At 43.6% G+C, this 27,205-nt stretch overlaps 1 protein-coding gene across 1 annotated transcript in view; it reads left to right on the top strand.

The window, feature by feature from the left end:
• PON1 (paraoxonase 1) overlaps positions 1 to 26,925 on the top strand; it is a 32,771-nt gene extending 5,846 nt beyond the window's left edge. The window contains exons 2-9 of the mRNA XM_047695431.1: positions 769 to 839; positions 2,335 to 2,390; positions 3,609 to 3,777; positions 9,951 to 10,077; positions 13,349 to 13,549; positions 14,810 to 14,891; positions 23,934 to 24,062; positions 26,524 to 26,925. Of these exons, the coding sequence (XP_047551387.1) occupies positions 769 to 839; positions 2,335 to 2,390; positions 3,609 to 3,777; positions 9,951 to 10,077; positions 13,349 to 13,549; positions 14,810 to 14,891; positions 23,934 to 24,062; positions 26,524 to 26,682 (994 nt within the window). The 3' untranslated portion in view covers positions 26,683 to 26,925. The remainder of the gene's footprint in view (positions 1 to 768; positions 840 to 2,334; positions 2,391 to 3,608; positions 3,778 to 9,950; positions 10,078 to 13,348; positions 13,550 to 14,809; positions 14,892 to 23,933; positions 24,063 to 26,523) is intronic.
• The last annotated feature ends 280 nt before the right edge of the window (positions 26,926 to 27,205 follow it).

Here is a 27,205-nt window from a genome sequence, read left to right as displayed (position 1 = left end):
ATTGTTGATTGCTTAAAAATCTTAGCCATGCTGATGTTGTGGGCAAGTTCTTTTAAATGCCTCAGCTGCAGCCTTGCTCTGCTCAGGGAACCAGCGGATGCATCTTTCCCACATCTGTCCTTTTTGCCTTTGTCCTTCGCTCAGATGTTCCCGGGGATGTTTATGCACTCAGATTTAATAAGTTTAATGTGTGTGTGTGTGTGTGTGTGTGTGTGTGTACGTGTGTGTGTGAAATGTCTTTTTATATGCTGGCCTTAGGTATGATTTTCTGAAGTTATAAATCCTTTAAGCACACCTGTGTTTTTCAAGGGACACACCCCAAAGCAGATGCCCAGTCCGGCTTTGGAGCCAGATTGGGCAGATGGGTAGGAGGCCCATCTGTCAGCAGCCCTAAAACATCCATGGAGTAAATTGGAACCATGTTGCTGTTTAACCCAAATTTCCACATAGGACTCCTTACGCAGCTGATGAAATAGTCCCTATTCCTGCCAAAGTGTGCAGAGCTCTGGAGAGGACATGATGTGTTTCCTCTGTGGATCAGTTCACCTTGGCTAAATAAACACTGAATGTACCCATGAAGCCATGGGTCTTCCTCTGGCCTCGTCTGGTAGAATCACTCGGACTCCAGGGACAGCTAACCCCGGGCTTACAACTCGGGCAAAGTCCGAGTTACTGAGGAGAACTTTATTGGGGGCTAACTTTTGCAACTTAATTGTAATTTCTGAATAGTTTTATGTGTGTTTTATTCCTTTTTTTTTCCTCCCCCAGAACACGACTTAATGCCTTCCGAGAAATAACACCGGTTGAACTTCCTAACTGTAATTTAGTTAAAGGAATAGGTAAGTATGAAAGGGGAAGAAGTATCTCACTGAAACTTGCAGTATTATCTTGCTACTGATTTGATTAATACACCTATTTAATTTTGTTGAAAAAAAAAAGAACCACAAACCAGGAGAGAGTGATTAAGTTAGTAGTTAATTATAAATACCAATGTACTCAACTTTTGACTTCACCAACATATGGCCAAAGTATTGACGATTTTTCATAGTTTGCTTTTGTTTGGTCAGTTTAGCAAAAACAGTAGTGGGAACAGTGTTTGATTTTACGGTAATATAACCTGAGGACATCCCAGGGGAGGGACAGGGGAAGGAGAAAAAGCAGTGAGTAAAGGGACAAATTTTAAAAAGCTCTTACACACCTTGGCAGTTACCAAAGGCTTTCCCTCATCCATCTCTCTTTTAAATATTGGGGAGGAATATTTTTTCCCAGAAGTTCTCAGTAGATTTCCCCTCAGATCTCATTAGTCAGAGATGGACAACAGGCCGGTGCCCTAGCTGCAAAGGAAGCTGGGAAAGTAATTATTGGGCTTCCGTTGTGGAAGGCAGGCCCTGTCAGCAAAGATAAAAGGCTAGGGGAATAGTAGCTGGTAGGCATCCAACAGGGAGTGCCACAGGGCTCAAGTCCCCATCTGGTTTCCACCAACCACCTTTGTTATTTGAGGACTACTTGTTTCAGATCCACACTTTTGTTCTGTTTTGTTTTGCTCTGTGTAGAATTATTTATCTCTGTTGACTAAGGTTGGAAAGGCTAGACCATATGACTTACTCAGTCACATCAGTAAGGTTGGCCAGCTATCTTACAGTGCAATCTTTCTCTAGAAAATAAATGATATTGATATTAGATATCACTTGATATTTGAAAAACAAACATCTCCACTAAGAGTATCAATATAAAATCAAAAATCTCATTTGTCTCTAGGTTGATTGAGATTTTTAAAATGTACATGTAAAGTATAATTAACTTGGTGATACTTGACTGATGGTTGTAATTAATAGTAGATGTGTATCTTGCATATGAAATGTATCCCCGTTTTACCGGAAGCATTTGGAATCTGCCTATGTTTCCAATATGGTTCTCAAAGAATTTATTGGATTTGCAATTAGGTATTAATAGGTATTGGTAGTTTACACTGTGTCTTTAACAAAACAGCAAGCTGTTTTCAAATTATTGTCCCTTTTATAAATTTTGTGAATTTCCATGAACTTTATGTAAGACATTTCAGATGCTGAGAAAAAAGTTCTAGTCCATGAATTTAAAAAAATACATATTAAGTGTAAATTTTAATTATACCTAATTATATCAATGTCTTCTAATTTTTATAGAATCATACTAGTCAATTTGAATAAGTAAATGTAAGAGTTAATTATTCTGAACCTATCAGATGAGAACTAAATATGTAGCCCCATTTTCCAGTTAAGATCGGTAAAGAAAAGGATCGCTAGCTCCCTGTAATCATCTGTAACAATCTGTACTCACTCTTCTCTTTTCTGGCAGAAACTGGCTCTGAAGACTTGGAGATACTTCCTAATGGACTGGCTTTCATTAGTTCTGTGAGTGTTTTTCTTCTTTTACAGTGTTCTACACCATTTTCTAGATCCAACAGCTTAAGTCTTATTTAAGCTTGCTATTTACCAACACTCACCTTCAAATAAAATAAGCAGCCATATTGCTCAAAAAGCAAAGTGTATATACGTCCTACACTGGTGTTAAAATTATTGCCATATACCTTCTATGCGTATTTGTACTCCTGTGTGTACACTGAACTCAAATATTACTTCATCTTCCATTGTAGCAAATTGTGAGTCCAATGAATTCAAGAATGGCTTTCCATCAGTGGTCTATCACTTGAAGGATTTAAGTGGCAGAGTCAAATATTTACTGAATTAGGTGTATTTTTTTTTTATATACCCCTTCACATGTCATTTCAATTTTACTTTTTTCTTTTACACTTTTCAATATGAGCCCTTTAATCTAAAATTGTTGATAGGCCACCCCACAATTTCCACACTTTGAAGAGTAAAGCCACCATGTTTGTTGAAACTCTTCTGCATACAGACCACTGTGGTAGTGACATAGCTCAAAACAAGTCAACACCCTTCACTGCCTGTTGTAATTTATTTAGTCCAGTTTTCTCCTATGAAGATGGAGAATAAGTCATCCTCTCTGGCAGAGTCTGGCAATCCTCCCTTTTAAAAGCACCAGAATAACATATTCTAAGCAAAATCTATATGGGACCCCAGCATCCAAAAAAAAACAAAAACAAACAAACAAACAAACAAACAAAGCCAGCTGTGTTGTTCTAATTGAAAACTAAGAAATAAGTTGTTTCTGGGTTCACTAGACTTCCCCTAAAACTCTGTCCCTGAGATGCTTCCAAGGAACCTGCCAGGAGACGTTCTAAAAGCCCATGTTCTCCTAGTATTCCTTGCTTGTATGATTGAAGCCCATTAATAATTTCCCATTCAGTCTACTTCTCCATTTTTTATCTTTCTCATGATTTGGGAACTGTGGTATGGGACACACATGGCTTTGCTGCCATGGAAAGTGTCCAAGCCAATGTGTTGTGTGGGATGGCCTGATGGAGCCACTGAATTCCAGAAGCCCTCATGGGCCTATTACACAAGCCAACCAAGAGGCTTCCCTTGTGGCCCTGTGACTCGAAGCAGACAGTATGAACCCGTATGCCATCTACCACCTCGATCAGCTTTTGGAGTACTTGTAATGTGCCTGTTTTTTTTTTTTTTTTTTTCTCCTTCATGTTTTATAAGGGATTAAAATATCCTGGAATTAAGAGCTTTGCATCTGATCAACCTGGCAAAATTCTTCTGATGGACCTGAATGAAGAAGATCCAACAGTGTTAGAACTGAGGGTCATTGGAAGTAACTTTGATCAGTCTTCATTTAACCCTCATGGGATTAGCACATTCACAGATGAAGGTAACGCTATTTAATGCTCATGAAAAACAAAACCAAAATTTAAAAAATGTTAAAGAGTGAATATTTCCTCTCATTCAACTACAGTATAATCATGATTAATGTTACTCTTCTGTTAAATGTATCCCCTATGTTAATGAAATATAATATTTTAACCACTCTGATGCTTGAGAACGTTAAAATACTTAAGATTTGCAATGCATTTATTTTTTAAAATACCGGCATTCACATTATCCCTATAATGACGATAGCAATAATATTTAGCCCTGATCACTAGAGGTTTTCCATTTTAAACAATTTTCCAGATCCAGAAATTTACAGGGATGGATTTTTCTAATGGAAGTCATCAGCAACCCAGAGATCCGCTGACAGAAAGTCACTGTGGTCAGTTTTCTCTCAGCTCTGTCACCTTCCAGATCTTTCTCCCCACTGGTACCTTTGTTTTGTCTTCAAACTACTTCTCCACATTTCAAAGCTATCAACATATCCCTCCCATCCCTCATGCTGTCTTTCCATTTCCTCCTTTCTATATATGCAGCCGTTTCCTGGGTCTCCATGTGAGTCCTCAACCCCCGCTGCATACAGAAACCCTTGCAGGAGCTGATATCAACTGCATTTATTTTGACCCCTTGTTTCTCCTGTCCTTCTCTCCCTACCTCTGGCAACCACCAATCAATGAACTTTGCATTGTGCTTTTAGGTTTTAATTCCACATATAAAAGAGATCACATGCTTTAGTTTAGCATGGTGCCCTTAAGGTCCATCCATGTTGTCACAAATGGCAGGATTTTTTGTTCCTTTTTTATGGCTGAATAATATTTGTGTGTGTGTGTGTGTGTGTGTGTGTGTGTGTGTGTGTGTGTGTTCATCATTGATGGACACTGACATTGTTTCCATGTCGTGACTACTGTAAATAATGCTGCCGTGGACATGGGGAAGCATATAAGTTTTCAAAATAGTGTTTTGGTTTTCTTTAGATCAATACCCAGAATGGAATTCTTGGGTTGTATGGTAGTTTTCTTTTTAAATTCTTCGAGAAAACTCCACAGTGTTTTCCAGAGTGGCTGCACCAGTTTGCATTCCCAACAAGAGTGCACAAGGGTTCCTTTTCCACCACATCCTCACCAACACTTGTTATTTTGGTCTTTTTGATAATAGCCATTCTAACAAGCGTGAGATGGTATCTCGTTACGGTTTTGATTTGCATTCCCTGGATGATTAATGATGTTGAGCATCTTTTCTTGTTGCTGTTGACTGTCTCTGTCTTCTTTGGAAAAATATCTTTTTCAGATTTTCTGCCTGTTTTATTTTATTTTATTTTTCTTAAGATTTATTTATCAGTGTACCTGGGTAGCTCATTTGGTTAAGCAGCTGTCTTCAGCTCAGGTCATGATCCCAGGGTCCTAGGATGGAGCTCTGCATGGGGCTCCCCGCTCAGTGGGGAGCCTGCTTCTCCTTCTTCCTCTGCCCCTCCCCCTGCTTGTGCTCTCTCTCTCTCCCTCTCTCTCAAAGAAATAAATAAAATCTTATAAAAATATATTTATTTATTTATTTGAGAGAGAGATTGAACATAAGTGGGGGTAGGGGCAGAGGGAGGGAGAGAAAAATCCTCAATCACGGGACGCCTGGGTGGCTCAGTTGGTTAAGCAGCTGCCTTAGGCTCAGGTCATGATTCCAGCATCCTGGGATCGAGTCCCGCATCAGGCTCCTTGCTCAGCAGGAGCCTGCTTCTCCCTCTGCCTCTGCCTGCCATTCTGTCTGCCTGTGCTTGCTCTCTCTCCCTCTCTCTCTGACAAATTAAAAAAAAAAAAAAAAAATCCTCAATCAGACTCCTTGCTGAGCACGGAGCTCAACACAGGGCTCTAGTCTAGGACCCTGAGGTAGTGACCTGAGCCGAAATCAAAAGTTGGTCACTTAACAGCCATCCACGCATACCTCTTCTGCCCATTTTAAAATCAGAGTGTTTATTTGTTGGCTTTTGCTCTTGAGTTAAATCAGTTGTTCATATATTTTGGATATTGGTTCCTTATCAGATACATGATTTGCAAATATCCCTTTCCATTCAGTAGGTTGCTTTTTCATTTTGTTGATGGTTCCCTTTGCTGTGCAGAAGATTTTTTTTTTTTTTTTTTTTAAGATTTTACTTGTTTATTTGACAGAGATCACAGGTAGGCAGAGTGGCAGGCAGGGGTGTAGGGGGAGGGATCATGACCTGAGCCGAAGGCAGAGGCTTTAACCCACTGAGCCACCCAGGCACCCAGAAGCTTTTTAGTTTGATGTAGTTCTACTTGTTTGTTTTTGCTTTCGTTGCTTTTGCTTTTGGTGTCCAATTTAAAAGAAACATCGCCAAGATCTGTGCCAAATAACTTATTGCCTATGTTTTCTTCTAGGAGTTTTAGGGTTTCAGGTTTTCTATTCAAGTCTTTAATCTCTTTTGAGTTAACTTCTGTGAATGGTGTTAAGATAATGGTCGAGTTTCATTCTTTTGCGTGTGGCTGTCCAGTTTTCCCAGTGTGATTTATTGAAGAGACCATCCTCTCTCCATGGTATATTCTATATTCTTGGCTCCTTTGTCATAAATTAATTGACTGTATCCGCGTGGGTTTATTTCTGGGCTCTCTGTTCTGCTCCATTGAAGTATGTGTCTGTTTTTATGCCAGTAGCACAGTTTGAATTACTATAGCTTTTTAATATAGTTAGAAATCAGGGAGTGTGATGTCTCCAGCCTTGCTCTTCTTTTCATGATTGCTTCGGCTTTGGGTTTTCCGTTTGGTTTTTGTTTGTTTGTTTGTTGTAGTTTCATACAAGCTTCAAGGGTATGTGTTCTATCTCCGTGAGAAATGGCATCGGAATTCTGATAGAGATTGCCCTGACTGTGTAGATTGCTGTTTTGACATTTTAATGTTCATTCTTCCCATCCATGAGCATGGAGTAGCTTTCCATTTGTTTGTGTCTTCTTCAGTTTCTTTCATTAATGTCTTATAGTTTTCAATATATAGGTCTTTCCCTTCCTTGCTTAACTTTATTCTTAAATAATTTATTCTTCTTGATGCACTTGTAAATGGGATTATATTATTTCTCTTTTGTGTATTGATTTTGTATCCTGCAACTTCACTGAATTTGTTTGTTCGTTTTAACAGCGGGGAGTTTTATTTTTTTTAAAGATTTTATTTATTTAGTTGACAGAGATCACAAGTAGGCAGAGAGGCAGGCAGAGAGAGAGGAGGAAGCAGGCTCCCTGCTGAGCAGAGAGCCCGATGCGGGACTCGATCCCAGGATCCTGGGATCATAACCTGAGCCGAAGGCAGAGGCTTTAACCCACTGAGCCACCCAGGCGCCCCAGCGGGGAGTTTTAAAGAGCCTAATGACCAGATCCCAGTGCCAAATATTCTGACTCAGTCAGTCTGAGGCGGGCCTGGGTGGTAGGACTTGTTAAAAGTTCTCCAGGTGATAAAATGTAAAGCTAGGGTTGAGAAACCCCTCTATTCTCATGGCCTCCATCTCCTCAGCTGACAGTCCTTCCTTCCATCTTTCTTCCAGACTTTCCCCATTGTGGGCAACTAAAACTGCTGCCTTGAAAGTTGTCAGCAACGTCGTTACTGACAAGCCTTTTCTCTGCCAGGTCGCCTATCTTCCCTTCCTCCCTCTCCTCCTTCCTCCACCTCATTTATGCTATTGACCACTTTCTCCTTCAAGTGCTTCTCCCCAATACCCCAATATACTTATCGAGCTTAGTTCTGATCCTACAGCGGTCCCCCTCCCGCCCCCATTCATTGTTTTGTCACGCATTTCAAATTTTCTGAACATTCCCCAAAACACTGATCTTTTATCTCCTCTTCATTTGCTCTAGTTCAGACAGTTCAACTAAGTCACACCTGCTAACTCTTCCTGCTTTCGGGGAGAATTCCATTAATCGGGTATTCTTTTTTTTTTTTTTTTTTATCAGCTCTTCAGTTCCATTCCCTCAAATTTACTAGATTATTCTATTTGAGTTCCTCTCCTATAGCTGCTTTAAACTCAACAGGTTGAAAGCTGATTTTCCATCCTTTTATCTTTCCTTCTTTACCTTTCTACCCCATATGATGTCTCTTCTCTGTATACATATATAGTCCCCTTTCAGTGATCTCTCCACCCACATAGCAACATTGTATTTTATTTTGCAAACATTAAGTGCAAAGAAATATACTGTTGGGTATGCTTACGATTTAAAAATAGAAGGGAGTCGTATTACCCAAACCCTTCTATAAAGTGCTCCCGCATTTGGTATTGCATTATGGACTCCTGTCTATGACGTGCATTTAGAGCTCCCCTGCAATGGCGGTTTAGGATTCAGATGCCTGGGAGGGCAGCAATATAGTTCTTCTGTTGATGGATAGTCAGCCTGTTTCTGCCTTTATGTTCATTGTGAACAGTGCCGAAATAACCATTCCTGTATATATATATCTTCTGTGAGCATTTCCTTAGGATAAATGCCTAGAGGTAAAACCTGCCACACAAAATACGAAGCTGGGTTTCAGTGCTCACTCCAGTGTTTGATTTCTGACTTCCCCATTCCTCAGCTATCCTTAGGGACTTTTGATACTTCCTGTCAAATGTCCTCATATCCTTTCCTGCCACTTCTTGTCAACGCCATCCTTCTGGCCCTGTCTCTTCTCCCCCTACACCTGGATTACTACTGTTAGTGTAAGGTCATGTTACCCCTTGGCTCCAAGGCCCCAGTAAGTAAGCCCTGGGTCTTTACCCTGAGCCCTAACAAGACTGGCCTTGGCTACCTACCTTTATGGCTGCAGGCTTCCCACTCTTTTCTTTCACTCCATCTACTCCATCCACAACCTCACTATTAAGAGATAAGGTCCTGCCTCAGGCCCTGTGCACATTCTCTTCCCTCACCTGGGAATGCTTTCTCCAGATACAGGATTTGGTCTCCTATATCATTTAGGTTTCTGCTTTAAAATCACTTCAGAACTTCCCTGATGGTCATGAAGAAAACACCGCATTACTCTTCATTCTTTTATCTAGTCTTATTTTCCCTTTGTAGCACTTAATACCAATTAAAATAAACACTTGTGTGTCGAATGGCCTAACTACCAGGAGCCTCCTGGTTGCCTTCTCCGTTTAAATCTCTTCCGCTCGGGCACCTGGGTGGCTCAGTGCGTTAAGCCTCTGCCTTCGGCCCAGGTCATGATCACAGGGTCCTGGGATCGAGCCCCACATTGGGCTCTCTGCTCAGCAGGGAGCCCACTCCCCCCCCCCCCCCGCCAGCCTCTCTGCCTGCTTGTGCTCTCTCTCTCTCTCTCTCTCTGTCAAATAAATAAAATCTTAAAAAAAAAAAAGAACTAACTGTAAAGCTTAAAGAAGCAAATATATCTTAGCAAGAATTCCTTAAGCAAAAAACATAACAGACACACACACACACACACACACACACACACACCCCTCATTTAGGGAAAGATTGATTCAGCTGCAGTAAGTGTTGTAAGTTCTGTATGTCGGCCATTACCTTAAATGTTTAAAAAAAAAAAAAAAAAAAAATCTCTTCCGCTCAACCTACTAAACTTTGCACTGTTTTTCTTTCAACACCAATTAGGTCACATCAAAGGTTTCCAAAGACTTGCTGCTTCTTAAGGCAAAGACTATAATAATTTAACTTCACTTGCCAACTCTAATCACACCATCTTGACCACTTAGATTGATCTCTTTTATGTCTTAAAGCTGGACTGATTCATGGAAGCTGCTTCCCCTTTGATAGCATCTCTCAGGTGTTCTTTTTATGGAATTTATCATTTTACACTGTGTGAGTTATACATCAGCACACCTTCTCCTGTCGGTGCTCTCCACACAGGCTATCTCTTTTATCTCAACTCTGCGTCTTGCTGAGACCATTTGCAATAGAAAGCTTAACAAGCTCTTTGGAGTTTTAGCATCAAGCTCATTCTTAACTTGAGAATCTTTCTCTCCCCTGTGGCATTTGGAGGTGTTTAGAGATTGTCACTAGTCCTTCCTTTAGCCATTTTTTTTCTTTGGAGCGATCACAAGTGCTTCTCTCTACAAGGACATGAAAATATTCCTGACACCCTAAGTACTAGTTGGAGGTGGGTTGAAATTGCTCTTTGGAGACAAGGCTGACAGCTGAGAGCTCAGTTAATGTTTCGATTTTTGTTTTTAATCTCTTCTCAGATAATACTGTGTACCTGCTGCTGGTGAACCATCCAGATTTTGAGTCCACAGTTGAGTTGTTTAAATTTCAAGAAGAAGAAAAATCACTTTTGCATCTGAAAACCATCAAACACAAACTTCTGCCTAAGTATTGAGATATACCGTATTTCTATTTCCCTTTAACACCAGTGGGTGGCTAACTCACCTTTGGTTTCTCCTTCCAGCCAGAATGGGAGGGGCAGATAATGGCTGGTTGACTCTCTTTTCTAATCATCACGAACACTTCCAAATGTTCTTCTGCAGATACTTTTGAGGATTCAGACCTCTGAGAGAAGACCCATTCTCTTCCTCTCTCAACTTCCCAGGCTGCCTGGGCGCTGAATTATGGCTCCCAGGCTCAGAATGGCCTTTCAAGCTGTTATTAAGACGTAACTCTGTTCTTCTCCAAAACCAGACTTTGTATTTCAAACCCACACCAATTTCACTGACAATTCCTACATCATGAGCTTTCTTCTTTATTCATTTGTTTCTTCTTGTATTAAAAAAAATTGAATATTTGATATTTCTATGAATTAGAAACATATACCCAAGGGAGATCTGCAATCTGGTATCTCTAAGACCTCCCCATCCTACCCTTCCTGCTCTTTGGGCACATGATTTATGGAGTAACAGATCTGTGGTTCACACTCAGCTCCAATCTTAGGTTTCTTGACAATGTAACATAAGGAAAAAGAAAAAAACCCAGGGTATCCCTGATCCCAGTCAACCCAAGCCCGAATCAACTTCCTCACTTGCCTTAAGATTTGGTTTGTGAGGCTTGTGATGGATTTGGAACAAAAGTCTGACACAGTCTTTCCAAACAGTCTTTATCCTTGAATCTTAAGATTGTCTAGAATTCCAACCTTTATTTGAATGATTAGCAGACAGCACTCGACTACCTCGGTATCAGTAAATCTAGATTTTTCTTAAAAGGTGTGTTATTTACATGTGGAGACCTAGCGGAGGGCCTGGCATGCAGTGTTTCCAGGATCCCCCTCCTCTCTTTTCTTACCTGGTGGTTCTGAAGACAAGGAAACTGCAACTGGAGAGAAACTGAGTTACTGGATGAAGGTCAATCAGCTAATTTAGTAGCTGTGTAGGAACCACATAGCCCGAGTCTTTTTCTGTGTCCCTAAGATGAGTGCAAATTCAGAGAACAGCTTTTGGTGAAACGGTTTATTTATACATTCTTTCAAAAAATGTATTTTGGAAAGAGAATAAGGATACCGAGTATCTGGTGAATGTGCCACATACCGAGATCTAAATTAAGGAAAAGTATATAGAATAGAGAAGCTGGGCTAATAATAATTGCAGTAATTGTGATAGTAACAATGAGTTTTAACTATAAGTTAGGGCTATAATAACCAATTTAAACCGATTACTTTATTATCTTTCTACAAATACCTTCTTAATTAGGTGTTATTATTGTTATGGCATTTTGGAGTATTTAACTTGCCCCAGATAATACCATCAGCAAAACAGCAGAGCTGGAATTCGAACCCTGCTGACTTGAGGCTGAAGCTGCTGCTCTGAGCCAGTCTGAAATAGTGAAAGCTTACTTTGTTTATTCCACAGTTAGTCTTGGAAGTCTCAGATTTGTCCAGATTCCCAGGGTTAGAGTATTTTTTTCCTGGGCCAAGTGCAAAAATACGTGTCTTTGGCAACATAGAACCAAATGAAAAAACCGCAGTGCCACAATTAACTAAAATTCTGCTCTCCCAACTAACTGAAGGACTAGCCATGTGTATTTTCTGCTTTGTATTTAATGACTGTTTATGCTGTTGCTTATAGCATTAATATTCCTGTTACTAATCTATCACAATTGAAGTATGTCATTAATGATAACACAAAGGTCATAACTGATCATCTCCTATAGGCCAGGCCCAGTGCCAAGGTCTTGATATTCCTTCTTTCACTTCGTCTACCCTAACCTCACAAGGTTCAGAGAGGAAACTGCAATGTAGGTTTCAGTGACAGGCTGTGGCCCCATAGACAATAACAAGCAATGTCCGCATTCACATGGGGTCTATAAGATCTCAAAGCTATTACTCTGCAATATTCTTCTCTGTTCTTTTTTATGAAAAACGGGCACATGATTTGTAAAGTATGCTCACTTTGGAAATTTACTTTTAAAAAAGAGAGGGGGAAAAACAGAGAGAGGGGGTAAAAAAAAAAGGAGAGAGAGAGAGAGAGATTTATGCCTGGATCCTATACACACTAATCCTAAATCCCTAGACCTTTCTTCTCATGTCGTGATAGTGAGTGGTCATCGTTGACGGAGGGGTTCAGCGAGTGGCAGGCTTTCTACAAAGCCCACAACAGGCATTGCCTTATTGCGATTTCCAGTGAGACTCCACAGATTAAGATTCTGACCCTTAGTCTTATATTAATGAGCTGCATGACTTTGGGAAAATTGTTTAACCTCTCTTTACAGATGAGAAAACTGAGACTCCGGGTGCTTATCTAACTGGCCCAGGAGCCCAGAGCTGCGTCAGAACCGCTGTGCTAGCCATTACGCCCTCTGCAATGGAGCGGAGATAATTCTCTCCCAGAAAATAGCCCTGGGGAACTTCTGTCACCTCAATCAGCAGAGAATGACTCACTTATGTGTTCACTGTTGTACCTATTAAAGCAGAAAAATAGACTCATATATCTTAGATTTTCAGTAACAGAGAGAGAATCAAAATCAGAAAGAAAATATGCCATAGCATCCTGTTTCTGAGCATTCTTGCTCGCGGACATTTTCCTCAGTTCAGAATCATGAAACTTTAAGGCCAGAAGTGACCTTTTAAGATGGAGAGATAGAGCCGTCCAGCTCATCCTCCTTTTACAGATAAGGAAACTGAGGCCCTGACATGCAAAATGATTAATTTACCTAAATTGCACAGCTAATTGTGGTAGAGCTTTTACTAAAATGCTTGTCAATGATTTTCCCTCCCTCCGCCTGATGATAGCCCAGACTATTCTATATGAGAGTGACTTTTGTATGAACATAAATGCATTTTGCCCTGATAATGATTCCTGGCCTAATTTAATGTCTGCTGATTTTAGTATATCTACACACACACACACACACACACACACACATAACCCATAACACTATTTTTCAGACACAGTTAATAGGATTTTTATGTTACATTGCTATAGTAACCTTTTAGGGTTTTTTTTGTTTTGTTTTTTTTTAGAGTAATTATTGTCTTTGAGGATCATACAGGTGGGATTGATGTCATATTAATTCTGTGCCATAATGACTGGAGTGAAAGCTTCATCCTGTGTCTTGATTTTAGGAACAGCCATTACTGAATGCTAATCAATGCCTACTCCTGTAATGTACAGTACCTTCACCTGGATATACCCTATATGTGTGTTTCAATTTGCAGTTTGAATGATATTGTTGCTGTGGGACCTGAGCACTTTTATGCCACAAATGACCACTACTTTGTCGACCCCTACTTGAGATCCTGGGAACTCTACTTGGGTTTAGCGTGGTCTTACGTTGTTTACTATAGCCCAAATGAAGTTCGAGTGATGGCAGATGGATTTGATCTTGCTAACGGAATCAACATTTCACCTGACGGCAAGTATGTGAACTGTTTATGTCACGCATTTCTCCAGATTCTCGTTAGCTCTCTTTAGAACGGACTCATTTTCTAAACAACATGATATGCTCTAACATGTCATCCTGGTAAGAGGAAATTAGGAAGAATATTAAAATACCTTAATTTTTCAGGGAGTAAAATGTACCAAGTCAAAATTTTCTATTTTGTGTAGGCATATTCTTCTAAGTTTGCGGGGAGGGATGTATGTATTAAGAAGGGGAACTGGGATAAACATTCAGTATTACTAAACAACTTTGCTTTGAGGGAAGCGTTTTGAGGGCGTAATAAGATGAACCACATGTAGTTATATATCTCAGCTGTGCTGTTTGTGACAAGATAAAGAGCCTGCACCAAAGTATAAATCAAAACACTTCTTTTTCCATCAAGAAAGTGTTACTGTAGGCGAAGAGTCACTTTATCGAGGCAGTGTTCCTCATGGTGTGGTTGATTTACATTATTATTTGATGATGACCCTGAAACAAATGATTCACAGAGAAACCCTGGTCTGGGGACCACACTTTGGGTAACAATAGTCTGTCTACAAAAGCCATGTATCCAGTCCTACATACCCTTTCCTCATCTTCTGTCATCAAGGATTTCAGGAGTTGGTAACATGATTAGAGGAAACAATGTGGACAGCTTTCAGTTATTTATAGCATCGCCTGGTCTTACAAAGTAGCAGATAATACATAGTCATTTCTCTCTTTGTTCTGGGATGCCCTGCCTTCAAAATACTAAATGCGCAGGGTCAGAACCGGGCTCAGGGTAAGAGGCGGGGAAGATTTCTCTCCGCCAAGCATCTTGTCTCCTCTCATACTTTCTCTGGCCTAAAACAAGGGCCTGGTTGTCAAAGGGCAGCCTGCCCAAGAGAACTCGCTGTCCTCTGAGAGGCAGAACCTGGGGATTGTCGCCATGTTGACCAGCGAAGAGAAGTGATGTAATAACATTTTCACCCAGATATTTAGAGCTGGTACTAGGCTGCGTTTCTTCCTCCTGATCAGGGGCAACTAGGTTCCTACTTTAGGAAGTAACTTTTCAGAAATTAAAACTCCTTTGCACATTGTAAACTCATTGAGTTGGGTTTCTGTTTTATTTTTTTTACAATTCGGTGTGCTTTGAGAGGGATTGCATTTTCCTGTCTCTAAGCAAAGTTCTCTCCTAGGAAGAGTTCTCCCAGCTTCACCGTAACCTTCTGAGCCGTATTACTTCAAGTGCTTTGATGTAGCTCTTTCTTCTTTGAAGGTATGTCTATATATCTGAATTGCTGGCTCATAAGATTCATGTGTATGAGAAACACGCTAATTGGACTTTAACTCCATTGAAGGTAAGATGTATTAACACTATAAGTTTGCAGAGTGATAATTAGATTCTAATTGATTTGTGAAATTAAAAGTGAGCGGAAAAGGATTGTCTAATTGGAGCGGGTGAGAACCAATTTTTCACTTCTTTATTAAGAGTCAACAGCATCGTGTGTGTTTGTTGTTCACTTTTGTTCAGCGGCAGAGTGGGAAGGAGTAAGCCCAGTATCTCACCTACGAAACTTTGATTCTTTCTGCCCTAATGAATTCTCATTGCTTAGTTTCCCGTCCCTTCCTCTTTTCTCCCTTCCTCCCGCTTTTCCCTCCCCCCGTCCCTCCCCTTTCTCTCACCCTTTCATGTTTTCCTCCATGTTGATGAAACAGCCCAGAAATCACCTCAACTGGGAGTTAAGATGACAGCACTCTCCACGATAGTTAAAAATCGTGTAAACATAATAAAAAACCCAGTAAAGTATCAAGGACTCCCAGCGGCCACTACGCACCCCTGCCACCCCTCACTCTGCCCCCTTTGTCTCTGGCACTTCCCCCTGCTTGGTGTCCCTGCCCTGAGCTCACCAGGTGGGGACCCGCCTCAGGTGGGGCACTCGTTCCCTCTGCTCCGATCATCTTCCTCCGGTTCTCTGTGGCTCTCTTCTTCATATCCTTCCAGTTTCTGCTAGAATGTCACCTCAGCGAGGCCTTGCCTGGCTACCTCATCTCAGCTTGCGACTCTGCTCACCTAGCTACATACACACTGCGAGTCTGCAGCCACAGCGGCTTCCTGGTCCGGTCCGAGCCGCCCTCTTCCCCTCCCTCCACACACGGAGGGCAAGGAGAGGCCGAGAAGGAGGGAGGCCACTCCTCATTGCTCGGTGGCAGGTTTAATAAACAAGGGCCCTCAGCTACTTGGCTTGTCTTGGGCGCTGCAAGAGGACTAGCTCTCCGCACCTGCCCACTGGAATCTTAAAAGTTTATATAGAGCACTTAATGTGGGTTCGGTCACATATACTGTCCAGAGGGGCTCAGTAGCACCTTACTCCGTCATGGCCGTGTCCCTGGAATGGCTCCCGCTGTGTGAACAGTGGGCAGAATGCGCATTCCAAGGACAGGGAAGGGGACGGGGCACCTTCAGTTGTCCAGGTTCAGCTGGAGGTTCAGCCAGAGGTCATGTTCTCCCAAGGACCTCCTCCAACATGCCATCCCTCGTGACAGCTCTTACGATCTCATACACCCAGCCCTTGTGCAACATGTCCCGAGCAGTCAGCAATGGGGGCGGGGGCGTCCATTGGCACGGAGGCAGCGAAGTTAGTGCGTTTGTGCAAGGGAACACACAAATTACTGCAGTGATTCCCCAAATCAATGACAATTTTTTTTCATCCAAGAGCCCCATGATCCGAACCACTGATTTATTAAGTCCCCCAAGCTGAGGTCAGATCGCTCCAGGCGTTCACTTGTGTCCTCATGTGATTTAATAGAGACAACACTCTGGCACACTCACCAGGTGTGAATGCACAGAATTCTGTTTGGATAATGGCAAAGAGGTGGTAAGTAGTATTCGAGGCCATCCGGTTTTGGAGGACAGCTTTTGTTATTAGAGACATTTCAGTGTTCGGTAAGGACAGGATCTGCTGGCTCTCATTTAAGGCTTACTGGATGAGTTTGGCCAGGGCTTTGCCAGTCTTGGGCGATGGCCTTGGACCTCTTTGGTAGTTGTCTTGGCTGTTGCCTTGGGCGTTGTTTAAAACACGTTGGGCATGCTACTGCTGTGTAGACCAAGTCACTCTATTTTGAGGACAGTAGAGCCTCCTTGGAAATATGCCCTCCCACTGGGGCCCTGGGGTGGCTACTCTTTTTATGCATCTTTTCTCTGTATCTCCTAAAGGGTATGTTGCCAGAGCTTGTATCCAAGCTAGGACATGGCTTCCTGATTGCCAGGGGGTGTCAGCCCTGCCTGAGCTGGGATGTGGAGGACAGTGGGGACCGCCTCAAGTCCCTGCAGGCCAAATGTTTTTCCACATATCCTGACTCCGCCAGAGCTTATTCCCATCATCCACCCCCTGGCTTGCCATCGTTCCAGCTGTAGGATTAATCCCTTTACAACAGTCCAAAGGTCAATGTAAAGGGTTAAGGGTCAGAGCTCAGGAGTGATCACCAGCCAAACCGCCGGAGTTCAGCCCAGGGGCCGCCGTGGATTCTTCCTGTTTCCATCCAGATGGTGTCAGTGTTGGGCTGAAGAGCAACTCCAGTTTGGGGGAGGGAGGGATGGATTCCCTGGACTAGATCCATCCCCCACTCCCTCTCTACAAGCTGCAAGGACTGCCATGGAAAGAGGGGGAGAGGGTAATGCGTCCCCTTCTCTACCAAGCCTAGTAGTGCCTGTGTTTCTGGAGACAGTGGGCAGGTGGGCAGGGTGCTCCCGCGCTGCGGATCGGAAGGTAGTCAACGTCAGGGTTTGAACCATGGCAGAGATGCGTGGATGGAACGTAGTCCCAACCCACCCCTTGATAGGAAAGGAAGTTCTTACTTTGATCCCCTCTTCCTTCCCGAGAGCACCCTCACCCCTCACTCCGGAGCAGTGCTACTTAGCATATATGGCTAAGAGCTCTTGCTCTAGAGGGTGTATGGAGTTTCTATTCCCCTCTGGGACCAAAAGCTAGGGGTACTCTGTCCTCCTGTTATCCCCACACAGTGCCCAACCCTTCTGGATTCACAGACACATCAAACTCAAAGAGCAGCCCTGCTTGTAAGATGCCCAGGGCTATAATCTCCTTCACTAGTATGCTTGCTTTCTCCAAGAGGACCTGCCGCCCTGGTCCCCAGTCCCACACATGTCCTTTCTTTATCAGTCTGTATCAGAGACAGAGACACCATGCCAGATGGGGAATGAAAGTCCTCCAAAACCCCCAAATCCCTACAAAGGTTTGCACCGCTTTCAAGTCCTTAGGGCTTGTTAAGCTTATGCCTTATCAATCACAGATTCTGGAACGTGTGTCTTGCCCAACCACATGACTCGCAAACGCCTGTGGCTGTTCCTGGGCCTTGAGTTTTCTGTGGGCTCATGACCCATCTTCTCCCTTGCAACTGTTCCAGGAAAGCCTGCAGAACGTCCTGCGGTGTGTTCTTGGATACTGTCTCCTATCTCTTTATGCCCCCAAGCAATTTATGTTGTTTAACAGTTACCATTTTCTGAAGAGGCTGCAGGCGTACTGGTTCGTGGTGCGTGTTTCCCCTCAGCACTGGTCTGATTACCGGAATCCGGGGTCAGAACTTGAGAGAGGTCTGCAGTTCCATCTCGTAGGACATCAATGCCCCGTAGATTCTCTGGTATTGCACTGAGAAGAACCTCATATTCCTGGGATAATAGGGAGGAACACTAAATCCGTCAAAGCCTTCTTAACCGTAACCATTTACTCTCTGTAATAACTGATGGTGCTGAATACTGAAGGTCACCATGGGTCAGAGTGCATTTGGATCCAGCATCCACCAGAGCTCCTAGAGGACCAGCAAAGAGCAAGTTCAACTTGACGCCTCTGATAATCTCCACCTGCCCACACCTGGAGGCAGTCCTGGCCTGTCTCTATACCTGGGTTAGGGATGCACCCACCCCAAATAGCACTGTTTTCCTGAGGCTCCTGCTGGAGCAGGCAGGGCATCAGGGACAGTAACGGGCAGAAAGAACAGGTCTGAATTGTTGTTCAAGTTTTGTGGCTTTCCTTCGGCCAGTGAACACAGTGTTGGGTTGTCAGTTTCTCTGTTCTAGGGAGGTCCCTGCAGCAAGGAGATTAAACCACATTTGTTTCTGGGTTATTTTTACTGGACCTTTACAGCTGATTGGGAAAGCCGTTAGGTTTTATGGGGGAGCTCTCTGTCTCAGGTCTTTCCCACATCCTGTACCAGTCCCAGGATTTGTCAGTTTTCCCTAAATTGACAATAGATTGCCCAGCACTATAGATATCTTTCTTTTTAAAGATTTTATTTATTTATTTGACAGACAGAGATCACAAGTAGGCAGAGAGAGAGAGAGAGGGAAGCAGGCTCTCTGCTGAGCAGAGAGCCCAATGCGGGGCTCAATCCCAGGACCCTGAGATCATGACCCGAGCCGAAGGCAGAGGCTTTAACCCACTGAGCCACCCAGGCGCCCCGCACTATAGATATCTTGTCCCACCGCTGGCCGCTGCATGGACATGAGGGTACCATAACAGGTGTCGGTGGTGGACTGGGGTACAGAATGTTTCATTCTTGCTGAGAACGTGGCTTGATGAGGACCTTCAAAGCCAGGGGCAGAAGATTGCCTGTCTCATTCCCAACTCCCAATGGGTTGTCGGACCTCCTCTCTAGATTTTCAGGGCTCCACATGCCCAGGGAGGGGCCCTCATTGGGCCAAACCTCCCTGCAGGCTAGGATAATCCAGTCTAGAAGGGAGTGGTACTTTGAACCTCTGAGTGCCATGCAGGTGCGGTGGGGGGCCGAGCATGTGGTGATGTCACTCATTTTCTCTGCTTCCTGCCCAGAGAAATGCCCTCTCCCCCACATCCCATAAATGTACTAACCACACTGGAATACTTGCTCTGGCCTTTTGCTGGAACATGGCAGCTGTATCAATAAACTCAGTGGAAGTACATTCTCTCTTCATGAATGTTTCCTCCGTTGGAGGCTGCCCTGCTGGCTGGGGTCATCGTGGTGCTTTTGCTTTCCTTTGTCCCCGGGGTTGGACAGCATGGGGCGTTTTGTTGCCTTCACGGCAACTTCTTCGCTCTCCCCATTTTCCCAGGCGTTCCACCTCTTAGCACCCCAGTCAGACCTTGTCACAGCACTCGGACCTTAATTCTCAGCAGCTGGGGCTTTGCAACATGGCGTGCAAGGTCTTCAGCTGATGATTTGTTCTCTCCCTTTGTTGGCCAGCCCCAAAGCTACAGAGTAGCAAGCACCCACATATCCTTCTCTAACCGCTTCTCACTTTCTTTCTTTTTTTTTTTTAATTTAATGTATTTGTTCAATAGTGGACACATTAACTTCAGGTATACAACATAGTGATTGGAGAACTCTTACACAACTCCATACTCATCACAAGTGCCATCACCGTCTGTCACCACTCTCACCATACAATGGTATTACAGCATTATTGACTATATTTTCATCTGTCACTTACTTATTTTAACCTGCAGTTTATACCTCTTCATCTCCTTCAGCTATTTTGCTATTCCCCACAGCCTTCGCCTCTGGCAACACCCAGTTTATTCTCTGTACAGTTTCCTTTGTTTCTTTGTTCATCTGTTCAGTTTTTTTAGATTTCACAGATCAGTGAAATCATATGGTATTTGACTTTCTCTGTCTGACTTATTTCACTTAGCATGATTTCCTCTAAGTCAAGCCATGTTTTTACAAATGGTGAGATCTCATTCCACTGGATGTGATCAGTGGGCACTGGCAGGGATCGGTGAGCTCATGGTAGTCCTTAGGGATTGGCCATGGGGTCACCCTTCCCCACACAGAGGTTAATGGCCAACTCGGAGTTTCCTCCAAGGACACCTCCTTCCTAGAGCCCATTTCTTTGGTCTCCTCCTGGCTGGCTCACCGATTATTAGCTTGCAGTTTGGGGAGCTTCCTGGGTGCAATCTGAAACTGGTCTCTTGTCCCCATACACGGGGAGGGCAAGGAGAGATCAAAAAAGAAAGCAGACCATTCCGATTGCTGGGTGGCAGGTTTAATAAGTAAGAGAAATAACATATGAGGCCTGTCTTGGGCAGCTGTGGGACAAGTAGATCTCCACACCCTCTGACCAGAATCTTAAAATTTTACATAGAGGTCTTAACTGGATTCAGCCACACACACTGTCCAGATGGTCTCAATAACATGTTACTCTCTCAAGGCTATGTCCTTGGAACAGCTCCCACTGTGGAAACAGTGGGCAGAATGTATATCCCAAGGACAGGGGAGGGGTCAAGGAGCCTCCAAATGCTTGGGTCCAGCTTGAGGATCAACTGGTGGTCACGTCCTCTTGATGACCTCCTCCAACACACACACACACACACACACACGCACTTCTTTTCTTCTGATGGCTTTAAATTCCCTTCAACATTCATTACTAATATTACATATTTTACTTACATTTGTAAGTGAAATGCTATATATTTTATTTATCCTCTCTATCATCTGTCCCTTCCACTAGGGTTTAAGTACCAGCAGGACAGGGTGTTTTCTCTTTGTTCCTGAAAGTGTTCCCAACAGGTAATAGGCACTCAACAAAGACTTGTTCAGTTAATACGATGGGGCTGGATACGCTTCAGGTGTTTAACGTCCATCTCCATCGATTATGATCTGATCTGAAGGTTTGGGTCAGAAGAAGTAAAAACACAAAGGAGAGGAAAGAGGAAGTAGCAGGAAAGTGGATCTGGGTGAAGGTAGTCCCCTGTCCCTTACAAACAGGACCTGGCTCTCTTGCTGCAGCCACCCTCAGCCCGAGGCGCCGTCACCAGGCCCTGTGGGGCTGTTCCCGTCAGGACATGCGATGTGCCGTCGTGACGGGCTTCACTGCGGGAAAATGAGCTCAAAGCAGCATCCATCGTGGCATCATGTTTGACATTAAAAATCATCGGTGTGGCCAATTTGGTATTAGTGGAGGTAAATTGGAATTTCACACACTCCTACTGGCTGACGGAATGAAAATGAATGGTGGTTGTAACAATAGTTAGACTGGAGCCCCATCCAATATATATTCAACACAGAAGGGTAAAGACGCTGGTCCTGCCAAGGACTTATTTGACATTTGGCTTCCACTTTTGGCAACAGGTAAGGCCCCATCTGCTGACGTAACAATTCAGTTGAGTCTACCCCTGTGACTGTAATGTCTTTTTTTTCTTTTGAAGGAACGGGTTAATCAAGACGAGTTAATTCATTAATACTTGGAGCATCAGGAAATTTGATAAATGAGCTGAGACTGATCTTAGAATTTGAGATGAGATGTGGGTGGGTTTTGTGTCCTGTCAAAATGTGGTATGCATATACAATGGAATATTATTCAGCCTTAAAAAGGAATGCAGTCCTAATACATGCCCCCACATGGATGGAACTTTGAGGATCTCATGCTAAGTGAAGTAAGCCAGACACGAAAGGACAAATATTGTGTGATTCCACTTATATGAGGTCCTAGAATAAGCAAATTCACAGACAAAAATTGGAATAGGGGTCACCAGGGGCTCACGGAGGTAGGAATGGGGAGATATTGCGTACAGAGTTTCTGTTTGGGATGATGAAAGTTTCTGGAAATGGTTGGGGGTAATGCTTGCAAAACCCTGTGAGTGTACAAATGCCACTGAATTTTACCTTTAAAGTGGTTAAAATGACACATTTCATGTTATGTGTATTTCACCACAATAAAATAATCCCCTCCTCCACAAAACGAAAAAAAAAATTCCAGGACACAGCCAGTGAATTAGTCCCACTTCAGTGCTTTCCCGTTCTCTAAAAATTGGGATACTTGTTAACAGAAGACACAGTTTTTTGCAGTGACAATCATTTATTCAGTTTCCTTTATCAAGAAATGTACCATCTTCCACTTGGCTTTATGGAAGCTTGAAATGTGTCCATTGTGTGCATTGTAGTGAGTGAGTTTTGCTAGGAATTAGAGATTTGCAAGATAGGAGTTAGTTGCTGGGCCCAAAAGGGGCTCCCTGCAGGACGGTCAGCTCCTCCCGGGCAGGAGACAGCCCTGCCACTTACCAGTACCCGCTCTCCGGGAGCTGAGCTGCTTCCAGAGCACACGGTGGGAACTCAGTAATCATGTGTCAAATGAACAGGGACCCCGGGCTTGGGTGTCCTTCTATTCTCTCACCCCAGCTCACATCTCTGGAGGCTTTCAAATGCCATGCAGTTCAGAAATCAACACCTACCCCTCCCAAAGCTAGCAAACAGCACAGAGCCCCGAGACACACATTTTCCTCGTCTAAAGAAAATGGCGGGATCTGCGTAGACTGTCTGACACTGTGATGGATGGGCGTTTGCGGGGACAGAGAAGGCCTGGGGCTGATTCTGGCCAGAGGATGTCTGCTTGGCTGCCTCCTTTGGCCGACCTGGCCTGTCTCCAGGGAAAGAATGGATGATGGCTCTGGGAGGAGGCTCTGCTGGGAGGCTTGGCCCCTGCAGCCCCATCATGGACTTGGGGGGAGAGGTCTCATTTAGAGCAGGAAGCCCAGGGCAGAGCGGCACTGGTTTGCCGCAGCTACCCGCCCACACTCTGGCCTCTGCAATGAGTCACCAGCAGCTATTACATGGTCTCTGGGCGCTGAGGTGTCCTGGCCTCTGTTTGAGGTACACGGTAGATATTACTTCTCCAACGGAGAGCTGGAGGTAAACAAATAGATGTGATTTCTCCCCAGTAGAAGGCAGCCAAGATGATGAATGGTGGAATTAAGAATCATTGGTATTATTTATGATCCTGGTACAAAGCCTTGATAGCAATTTGTGCAGTCATCACATGCTTGCGACTTATATTTAGAAAATAAACAGCAGAAGAACAGGGAGTTGAATAACATCAGAAAACCAAAGAGGAAACTTTTCCTCTACTCCATGGCAAAAATTAGACCCTGGGTGATCATTTCTTCTCTGGCTGCACAGCCTATAATTTAGCCATTAAAGAAGAGCTTACATTTCATCAATGGGCTCATCCAAAATGAATCCACATTTCCTGGTTGTTTTCTGAATGCTTATAAAAATATCATTTGCACCTGTTTTTGTAGACGGAACTCTTTTATGCAGCACTTAAAACTTTTTCTTAGGTTTATGCACAGATGTTAGTCCAGATGATTTCCTCTGACTTCTAACAGTCTTGCTTGCCATTTCTGCATTTTCCCCCTCCCTCCTCTGTCCTGGAAACTGACGAAATGCTAATATAGATGGAAAGCCAGAGGAACTCTCTGAGCACTATTGAAATGTGGCAGAATTGTGTTCTGGAACCAGCAGTGTGGAGACCGAGGAGAACAAGATGATAGCTTCCCCTGAGAGATTGTTCCGTCACCTCTCAATTGTTTCCACTTTCTGTCCTTCCTTCTCTCCCTGTTTTAACCTGGAAGTCCCTGGACCTTAACACACTCGTGGATAACATATCCGTGGATCCTGTGACAGGGGACCTTTGGGTTGGATGCCATCCCAATGGTATGAAGATCTTCTTCTATGATCCGGAGAATCCTCCCGCATCAGAGGTTAGTTTGAAAAATGAATCAGATTGGCGACCTTATTTCCCACTGTTTTTCGGTTGGAAACATAAATCTCAATTACATGTGCAAATATAAGGAGAGACGTGGATAGATGATCCAAATGATGATAGATAAAAAGGAGTTTGACTTTGGGAGGAATTTTAGTCATAATCTAGGCAGGAGACAGATGGTACATTTAAATTGGGTAATTTGAGGAGATTTAATAAGGGTCCTGTATACAAAGGTGTGGGCACACATAGGGAAATGAAAGGAAGATAATGCATTACCCCAGAGCTAGTGCGGGAGGCAGGAAATGGTTACCAGAAAGTCGAATGAGAGCAGAGCTGAGTGTGGAGAGGGTCCCCTGAGGGGAACCTGGCCTCTGGTTGGGGGACATAGACAACCAGTGGGGACCTTGTAGGGAAGAAGCCTGGAACAAACACTCCACCTCCCTCTCAGTCCTCCCACTCCCCTGCTGCTGCTGCTCCTGGGCTGACCCTGAGCCAGAGCTGGGGTGCAAAGGAAACTTCATCATCTTAGGCTTTCCTGAGAGTCTCAGCAGAGTGGAGGGCTGGGTGAGGGGAGCCAGCGCAGGACTGGAGTCCCTATCTTTACTTCAGTGATGACTTTCTTCAACTTGGGAATTCACAATAGTTTAAAAAACAGAATGGACCGCAGGTCTAATCATTTGTTTGTAGCTTGCCTTTCCTTTTAATCCCCTCTTCCCCTGTGTCAGTATATGCGCAAGTTCACACAATGCGCCAGGCCTGATGTCCATATGGCCGTCCTCTCCAAACCTTTCCTGCAGAATGAGAAGATCTGTCACTTGCTGGAATTATTTTGGTTTAAAAGACCTTTCCTTCCATCTTAGTTATAGCACCCAAAGACCACATTCATCTTCATGGTCTTAACTCGGCGGACTATTTTGGCTGTGCAAACAAGAATTTTGAGACGTACTTTGCCATAGGAATGTGAACATTTCTGTGACTCATCTGGGGTTTTCTGTTTTGAGTTTTTCAGTACGTGTTATACATGTTATTTATGTTAAATAACCGATACCGTTTTTGACATAGTTTACGGCTATGTATTTTTTTTAAAGTTTAGTTTGAAGAATCAGCCTCATTTCCACCCACCGAAAAAAACTTTTTAAAGCCCATGTCTCAGGGCGCCTGGGTGGCTCAGTGGTTTAAGCCTCTGCCTTCGGCTCAGGTCATGATCTCAGGGTCCTGGGATCGAGCCCCGCATCGGGTTCTCTGCTCAGCGGGGAGCCTGCTTCCCCCCTGCCCGCCCCTGCCTGCCTCTGTGCCTACTTGTGATCTCTATAAAAAAAAAAAAAATGAAATCTTAAAAAAATAAATAAAGCCTATGTCTCTTAGATTAGATAACCCCCAAACTAAATGTGTATTTCCAATTACTTTATGGCCCTTCATACCCTTTCTCTCCAGGCTTACAGGACAATCGTGATTATATTTAATGGCAATCCTTTGTGCCTTTTCCTGGTTCTTAGCTATTAGGATGGCTGTGTGGTATGTTTAACAGAATTGGGGAAGTGTATGCTGTGGAGTGTTCACTGTGCAGAACAGAGCAGAATGTTAGATTCTAATTTGTTCTTGCCTGTTAGCTCATCTGGTGAACTTAGGTCATTTGCTATAGCATGGACTTGGTTTGCTGTTCTGGAAAAAGTGCTTCCTTTCTAATGATGGATTTGGTAAGGAATAGCAAAAAGTAGTAACAATCCATTACCTAATGCACTGCCCCACGGAGGAGTGCCTGACTTTTATTAGAAAGAGGGTTACTTAAGTCAAGGTGCCCCATCACCTATTTCCCAGTTAAGTAACTACTATGTCTGTCTTTTGGGCTGGCTGTTTATTTATTTTAGAGAGAGAAGGAGAGTGCACGCACTAGTGGGGGGGAGGGGCAGGGAGAGAGAATCTTCCAGCAGACTCCCCACTGAGCACATTGCCCCCACACTGGGCTCCATGAGATCAGGTCCTGAGCCAAAAACCAAGAGTCTGAAGCTTAAAGGACTGAGCCGCTCATGTGCGACTGGGGCTGGCTGTTTTAAAAAGGTCCTTTTAAATGCTCCCATTAACCCTTTATATATAGGCACTGGCCCTCCTAGTCTGCCATATTTGGTGTTTTTGTATGTAAGCATCCTTTCTTCCAGACACTGTATTTTATCCTAAAGGCTTAAAAATGTTAAGAAGTTAAGAGTTGAAAAGAAACTTAAGGGGCGCCTGGGTGTCTCAGTGGGTTAAAGCCTCTGCCTTCAGCTCAGGTCATGATCTCAGGCTCCTGGGATCCAGCCCTGGGTCAGACTCGTGCTTCCCCCTCTCACTCTGCCTGCCTCTCTGCCTACTTACGATCTCTCTGTCAAATAAATAAATAAAAATCTTCAAAAAAAAAAAAAAAAGAAAAGAAAAAGAAAAAGAAAAAAAATAGTAAGCTAATGTTCCTTTTTTGATAGGTGATCCGAATCCAGGACATTTTAACAGAAGAGCCCAAAGTTACACAGGTTTATGCTGAAAATGGTACAGTGTTGCAAGGAAGTGCGGTGGCCTCTGTGTACAAAGGGAAGCTGCTGGTTGGCACCGTGTTCCACAGAGCTCTCTACTGTGAGCTCTAGCAGGTCGATCTGCCCCCGTGTCATGCACACCGTGAGCCCATTTCAGCGGCTTGTTGCATCTCTAGGGCCACGGTGATCTCGTCTGAACCGTGAACACTGACGCTCCATTTGCACATCGGGAAGGATGACAGGGCTGTTTACCTGGGAACAGAATCAGTGCATAAGGCTTTTTAAAGTACAGTAACAAATCAGTCTAGAAATACTCAAAAACTCCATTGACCAATAAAAATCCTATCAATAAAATGGCTACAGTTGCCGCATCAGTTGTCAGGCCTTAAATCGTTTAACTGCGTGTGATCCAAACATCCCTTCCCTAAAATGGGTGTGGCCTGGGGAGCCCATGACATTGCTGCTGCCTTGCTGAATCTTGTTCAGGAAACAGAGGAGCAGAGTGATCTCACGAGTCGTCCCAGACAGCAGTCCTCAGGGGCTCTGGGTCACCTGCTGGGAAACTAGAGGTTTCTATGAAACCTATGAAGTTTCCCTTGGCTCCAGGCATCCCTCCTTAGCAAAGCCATGGGAC

This window comes from Lutra lutra, chromosome 11 (assembly GCF_902655055.1).
Source record: "Lutra lutra chromosome 11, mLutLut1.2, whole genome shotgun sequence".
In the NCBI taxonomy this organism is placed as follows: Eukaryota; Metazoa; Chordata; class Mammalia; order Carnivora; family Mustelidae; genus Lutra; species Lutra lutra.
The sequence above is the reverse complement of the archived record's forward strand: the minus strand, read 5'-3'. Positions and strand labels throughout refer to the sequence as shown.